This window comes from Poecile atricapillus, chromosome 9 (assembly GCF_030490865.1).
Source record: "Poecile atricapillus isolate bPoeAtr1 chromosome 9, bPoeAtr1.hap1, whole genome shotgun sequence".
Lineage (NCBI taxonomy): Eukaryota > Metazoa > Chordata > Aves > Passeriformes > Paridae > Poecile > Poecile atricapillus.
In genome coordinates this window covers 20,172,030-20,178,981 of record NC_081257.1, presented here as the reverse complement: position 1 = coordinate 20,178,981, position 6,952 = coordinate 20,172,030, and the positions used below count along the sequence as shown (strand labels likewise).

The 6,952-nt window shown below is 43.6% G+C and overlaps 1 protein-coding gene across 16 annotated transcripts in view; it reads left to right on the top strand.

Annotated features, from left to right (window-relative positions):
* FOXP1 (forkhead box P1) overlaps window positions 1-6,952 on the top strand; it is a 380,269-nt gene that overhangs the window by 342,223 nt on the left and 31,094 nt on the right. For all 16 annotated transcript variants that reach the window (XM_058845379.1, XM_058845382.1, XM_058845384.1 and 13 more), the window contains 2 exons: window positions 73-160; window positions 5,932-6,015. In XM_058845379.1, coding sequence (XP_058701362.1) covers window positions 73-160; window positions 5,932-6,015 — 172 coding nt within the window. The remainder of the gene's footprint in view (window positions 1-72; window positions 161-5,931; window positions 6,016-6,952) is intronic.

Sequence of the window (6,952 nt, the reverse complement as noted above, 5' to 3'; positions counted from 1 at the left end):
TTCATCCTGGTAACTACTTTTTTCCTTTTTGTTTATCCATTTCACTTAATGATTTTCTGTGTATTGTTACAGACATCTCAACAGTGAGCATGCGCTGGATGATAGAAGTACAGCCCAATGTAGAGTACAAATGCAGGTTGTACAGCAGTTAGAGCTACAGGTAAAATAAAATTTATTTTAATATTACCTCAGTATTAATCAAATCCAATTCTCGACAGCAATAAAAAATGAGTTCTGCTTTTCCCCCTGTGATTGAAAACCAGCTTTCAAAACCTTCTTGTAGTAGTTTTAAAAACCATCAAAAGAAACTGCAGCTTCATTTCCTCTTTTCTAAACCGTAACTTGCAAAGAAATAGGAAACTTAACCAGGATTGGAAAGCCATCAGTTTGTGTCTAATGCTTTTATACCCACCTGGGGGGCTGGAGGGGGGGCGAGGGGAATGTGGTCCCCTTCATTTGGAGCTGTTGTTACATGGGGGAAATGGTTGATGTTTATTTCCAAACACTGCATGACCTGGCTTGTTTGGTGGTCTTTCATGTACTAATACTCTCCATGTTGTTATTACTATTATTATTACTACTACTATTATTACTACTATTATTATTACTATTATTTTTTTGCCATTTGTAGCAAATAATTTTTTTTTGTAAACTGCAAAAAGGGGGTAAATTGGAATATATTGCTGGTGATGCAAAGGTATGAGCTGTTTGTGTAATTGCCTTTCCAAATGATTCTGAGTCCTTTCTGTCTCCCTGCACCTTGCTGCTCTGGCTGGGCGGCTGTGACAGTGTGTCTGTGTGTAGGCAAGAGGTTAGCAAAGAAGGGGAAATTAAAACAATGTTGTACATTATATAGTTACCAGCTATTGAAAAACCTATTTTGTATGCAAGACAGCAGTGTAGAGATATATGGAAAGCCTTGGGCTAAGTACAGAAGATAATTACATTTGGAATTTTACTGAGTTAAGTCATTTATAGCTTCAAATAGTTGGAGAGAAAAATCAGCAAAAACACACTTAAACTTCTTGTTGTTACTTTTCAAGATAAGCATTTTTAAAAAAATGCTTTTTATCTTCTTATCTTACAAATTACCCTTTTTCGTTCATAGACATTTCCTAAATTTTACTTTCAGGAACACGCTGGTCATGACACTCTTTCACTATTAGCTGAAGCAGTATAAACTATTTTAATACAAGTTTTATAAAAATCAAACTACCAGTCATAAAGTATCAGAGTCTTGCAGAAAATGTTATGAGAAATGATCTGTTATTTTAACAAGTTTCTTGGGAATTAGGAAAAGAAAAATAAAAATCTACAGTCTTCCTGGTAAACTGAGATATGAGATAATCTTTCACCAAGGTGCAGTAATATTGAGGCTGAAGGTAGATTTAGATTCTTCAGTTACAGTCAGCTTGAAAAGCAGTAATCCTTCTCTCCCACAGTCACTGGGAATGGCTGTGCCTGGAACTACAGGAGGATGCCCTGTGTTAGACAAGAACAGGACAGAAAGATTTGGTTCCCACCTCTCCCTTAGCCCATGCCAGCATTTTTGAAAGGTTTATCAGCAGTGCATTCTGCTAATTGCTCTAAATGACTTACAGCTTCACACCCATTTAGTGCTGGCAGTGCTCAGAGTCATTGCAAGGGAGGACAGCATAAGGTCCACAAGACAAGACCATAATTTCAAAGTGGTGTGAGGGCCAGAAAGTTCTGGATTTAACAATCACGTGAGCAGGACAGGCAGAATGAACTGGAGGCCTGATTTAGGCAGGAGTGTTGATAACAGAGTGAGACCATCTCTGCATTGGCCAGCAAGGAAGGACAGGTGAAGGAGGAGAGGGTGGTCCAGCTTCTAAAATTTACCTGTAGCTTCCCTCTTCTCCCTCTCCATTCATCCTGTAATAGTCGTCTGATAGTTCAGAAGAGCCCCTAATTATGTAGCAGGATTTGCCCTGCAGTCCCTAGTTTGGCTGTGGCATGTTTTTGCACAGAACCATAATACAAGTGTGGTGCCCAGCAGTGGGGTGTTCAGTGACGTGGTCTGAGGACCACTGACCTGATCCTCAGGCCATGGAGCAGTTACCAACAGAGTGATGACAGGCCCTCTGGAGACTGAGTTTTGTGAGTTAGATAGAAAAGGGACCCGCAGTCTCTACCCCTGATCTGCAGCACTGGTGAGCAGCTTTGCCTTACAGTGCAGCTTCAGGGTCTAGCACCAGGGCAAGATCTACATTCCCCACCGTTTAATGCATGTACAGCCCCATCAAAACAAATTCATTTCACCTGAGGCATATACTTCAGGTTTTGAGTGTGATGGACCCAAATGCTATCCTTTTGTTGTTTTTGATCCTGCTGTTATTTATTTTTTTCATAATAGTTTTATCAGTGTTACAGATAAGTGTAATAGCTTCTAAAGTAATTTTTAATGAAAATTTTGGAAAGAAACAGGTAAAATCTGTTTTGTGTTTGATTGCAAATGCTCCTTAGCAGAAATCTCAAAAGTTTGGTTTTAGCATTTCCATCACAAACATACTTCAAAAATCACAGGCAAGGTAGAAATCTTCTCACATTTCACTTTGTTTAAACCATCTTGACATGACCATTTGTTGCCATTATAAATAGTGAAAATTGTGCTGCTGAGTAAAACACAAACACAAGAACATACCCCTGTCCTTAGCTGTTAGCTGGAATAGGACATCCATTTTGTAGCAGTACCTTTGAGTGGGAAAACATTTCAGGATAGCAGCAGGGCTTTGATGAGTCTAGAGAAGTGTCTCCTAATGGGAGAAAATTAAGGCAGCTGGCCATTTTCGGTGCAGTGAAAACACTGCTAGGGTTTGTTTTCCTGCAGCATCCACTGACACTCTTGAAAAGTGGATTCTAAACCTTTCTAGTGCACAGCCTAACCAGGCACTGAATGGGAGAGCTGTGTTTTGGCTGCTTCTTGCATTGCCTGTGACTGACTTCCTTTCTCCTTTGTCCTTGGTCTGTCCAAAATCCCGCTGCTGAAGTGCTCTCCTGTTCTTGTTGAATTCCCATACTGGATTTTCATTTCCCCATTCCTGATTCTTGCCTTTATTTTCTGTCTGGTTTTCCTCCTATACAATTTCTCCATCATCTCTGTTTCTAATGCTTTTCCTCTTGCTTCTTGACTTCTTCCAGTCACTGCTTTGTCTGGAGCCCCTTCTGGTTTGTGCTTTCTGTGCTTCCCTCTTGTGCCTTTCCTACTGGTACAGTTGTAGAATTTAACCTCTCCAGGGCAAGCTGTGTGTCTTTTTTGGTTGAACCACAGTTAGGCACTCACACTGTACATCCTGAGGTGAAGGAAGTCTTAGAAAATCAGGCTTATCATGGAGAACTGGATGGCTGTCTCCATGAAAACTCCCTCCATGCAGAGCTTTCCAAAGGGTATGGGAAGAAAGAAGGAAGCTTCAGATGGGACTGTGTTGTATTCCTCAGGCCCCATGTGCAGAGCAGATTCTTACCTCCATGTCAGAAATGTCCTTGCCCAACAACATTATCAGTAGATCAAGAACATTTTCCTGCCTGATGAGTATTAATCCCCATTTCTGGACCATCTACACTCCAGCGATTCCCACCAGTGAGGATTTACTCCCACCAGTGGCTGAGCAATCCCCCATAGCTTCTTTTGTTTGACCCCACTGACCAGAGGGGCTACTAGTGACACTCTAGTTTTATATCACTACTGCTTCCTGACCTAAGGGAAAAACAGTTTAAAGAAATTCTTGAGATTTTTTTACTTCTCTTCAGTGCTTTGAAACCGAGAGACCTCTATTTTTCATAATTTAAACTCCTGCCTAACTGGGCGAGTGTTTGAATTCCTAGACTATGACAAAATGCTAGCGTGTGTCTGCCTGAAATGTCGAGAGGATCTTTAATAACCTCCATCCACCAGATTGGGCGTTAAAAGCATTGCTGAGACGATGAGTGGAAACACTACAAACAAGGACCTCGGTGGGAGGGAGGTGCCCCTCTCCCCTGTCCCTCGCCGCGGGGGCCGGAGGATGCACGGCAGGGTGTGCCCTGTGCTGCCCGGGTGCCATCCCCTCCTGCCGCCGCGCCGGGGCTGGCAGGAAGCTCTCAGGTGCCTGCCTTCTATTTATTTTGGCTACGAGATGTTGTTCTTCTGCAGTAGCCTGCAGACCAAAATTTAATGCACAGATGACCCCGCCAAGCAGCCCGTGTGCCCGGAGACTGCTAGGAATGAGGGATTGCACAACAGAGCTGCGCGGAGAGCACAGCTATTTCTTGGCTTAATTTGTTTTGTATGAAGCACAGCAGCTGAGGGTGAGCCCTCTTCTTTCTCTGGAGAGGTTCTCAGAGGGAGAAGTTCCTGCTGCAGCGTGGCGATAAGAGCCTGTCGCTGCCCTCAGCTCTCCATGAAGTGTCCAGCTCAGGTCAGGATGAGATTGCAGGAGATCTGCCATAGGTGTCAGGTTCTCTCTCTTGCCATTGAGGTTTTTGACCAAAAGAAGAAGAGCCATTTGAAAAGTGCAGTGACACAATTTTTTTTCCTTTATTTCATTCCTGTCTTGGAAACTCCCGTGCCAGGTTTTATCCCATCATGGCACAGTCTCAAACCCCTCGCCTTGCAAAGTGCAGGACAACTTTGGCCATAAGGTTATGAGTGGGGATTTATGATCAAGTCTCCTTTTATATACACTTAGCCCCACTTTACTTCTACAAACAGATGACGGTGATGAGGTGGGCAGGTTGTTAAAAGTTTTGCTGGAATGTGAGCACAGTTCTTCCCTTGGCACAAGGAATCTGGCTTGTCTAAAGCAAAAACTCATCTCTGCAAAAACTGGCATTTGTAAGAACTGGGTCCTGTTGGAAGCAGCAACCTTTATGTTCAGTATGCAGGTTAACAACACCCCTTTCTCATTAGTATTCTTAATATCTTTCCGCTGTAATATTTTTTGAAGAGCAGCTGGAAAAAAGTCCAGTTCTCACATTGAAAAAAATTCCTTGTTTCCAAAAATAATGAAATTTAGTGTCTTTCCAGTGCACTGAAATGCATTGGGAAGCTGACCAGGCTATGGATGCATACCAATGATCTCAAGACTCCAGCTATGTGGATCTGAGCCATAAAATACAAGAGACATTGAGAGCAGGGGCTTCACCCCAACTCTTGGGCCTCAGGTGGCTGATGAGAAAGGTTGACAGCATCAATCCTGTGGCATTGGGTACCCAGGGATGAGTGTTTTGGGGCAGTTACTGCTGCTTCCAGCCTTTCCCACCCCACTGCCCTCAGGCTTATGCCAGAGGGATGCTGGCAGCTCACACAGCAGGTCCTGCCCCATGCTCAGGATGCTCCTGCTCAGGTGCCCAGTCTGGCTTCCCAGGGCAACCCACCAAGGGTTCTGCCACCTTCTCAAGTCAGCTCAAGGTGCTTTTGGACCCAAAGCTGCCTGCAGACCCCTGTGGAGGTGCCTCATGTGGTTTAACCACCCCTGGCTGTGCTTGTTGCATGTGCCACAGTGCCTGTGGTTGACGTAAAGCCACAGCCCATCTGTGCCACTTGTTCTGTGCTCTGAGAGAAGGAAAATGCATCTTAGAACCGCTGCCTTGCTTTCCTTCTGCTGCGCCTCCCAAGCTGCAGTGGGGCTGGTTAATAAACATGATTCACTGTTGTCTTTTAGCTGTCAAGGCTGGAGTGAAGCTCTTGGTGCCAGCAGGTCTAGCTCTTCTCACTCAAGGGCTAATGCATTTTGCTTTGGGAAATGGTGACACCCAGCACCACACATTCGCTTTACCTCACGAATAGCCCATATACAATTTCCAAACTACTCAGCAATAAAACTCTTCTGTCTCATGCCTCGGTGCCAGCTGTTTAATTAGGAATAAGCAGAGGCTGGGTTTTATTTGTACGACTAACAGAGGATGGTTTTTTTTCCTCTCCCCTTCCAGCTTGCAAAAGATAAAGAGCGCCTGCAAGCCATGATGACACACCTGCATGTGAAGTCAACTGAACCAAAAGCCACCCCTCAGCCCGTAAGTACTGAACTGTGCTGAAAGCAAAATCCAAACCTCACAACAAGCCTCTCTTTTCTGTTTCCCACTGGAGCCCACACTGTGGAGCCTGGCCCATTTCAGGGCCGGGTGTGGGGAGGAGATGGGAAGTGCAGCCGGGTTTTGTCATCCCCCCTCTCTTCTGGGAGTTTCAAAGTCAAGTTTGGTTCCAAAGCTGATACTTTGGGCCTTTTTCTGGCCTCATGTAAGTCACTTTGCATCAGTCTGACTTGGATGAAATCTTAGGAAGTGTTAGGAAGGAGTTGTAATTAAATTATATTTAGTATATTTATTTTGCTTTCTCCCGGTCTGACAGGCATTTACTGTAGAAGTGACTCTAACTGCACGTAGTGATGATAATCACGCTTACCCGGTATCAGGTTTTATACTGTTGAAACTGAGAAGGGAAACCTCCTCTACCCCAGACTGGTGTTTGAAGAAAGGGGAGTAGGGGAAGCAAGTGGCTTTGCAGTCCAAGAAAACTCCTGGTTACCCCCAAACCCAGGAAAATCGCCCATTTCCTTCTCTGACTGCAATGACTCTTCTTCAGCTGTTGTTTTCTCTCAGCCGCTTAATGCTGAAAATGTTCCTGGGAGCTTCCAATGATTATTCAAAATGGAGAGAGTGCTTTGCTTCTTGATTTTAAGATTTGTAAGATTTAAAGGTACACTGGCTTTATTTGATTTTGCTTTGAGTCATTGTGTGAAAATTAATTGAGCGTTGACAATCTATAGTTAGTACCAGCAATTTTAATCAATATGCAATGATGCAGCATAATGACAAAGTATTGGTTTATCTGTTTTGACTGATTTTTTTTCTATAAATAAAGCAAACACACACCCATATATGTGTGATTTATGGTGATAGAAATAAAAAGGAGTCAGACTATTAACCCAGCAAATATGGTAGCCTGCCAAGA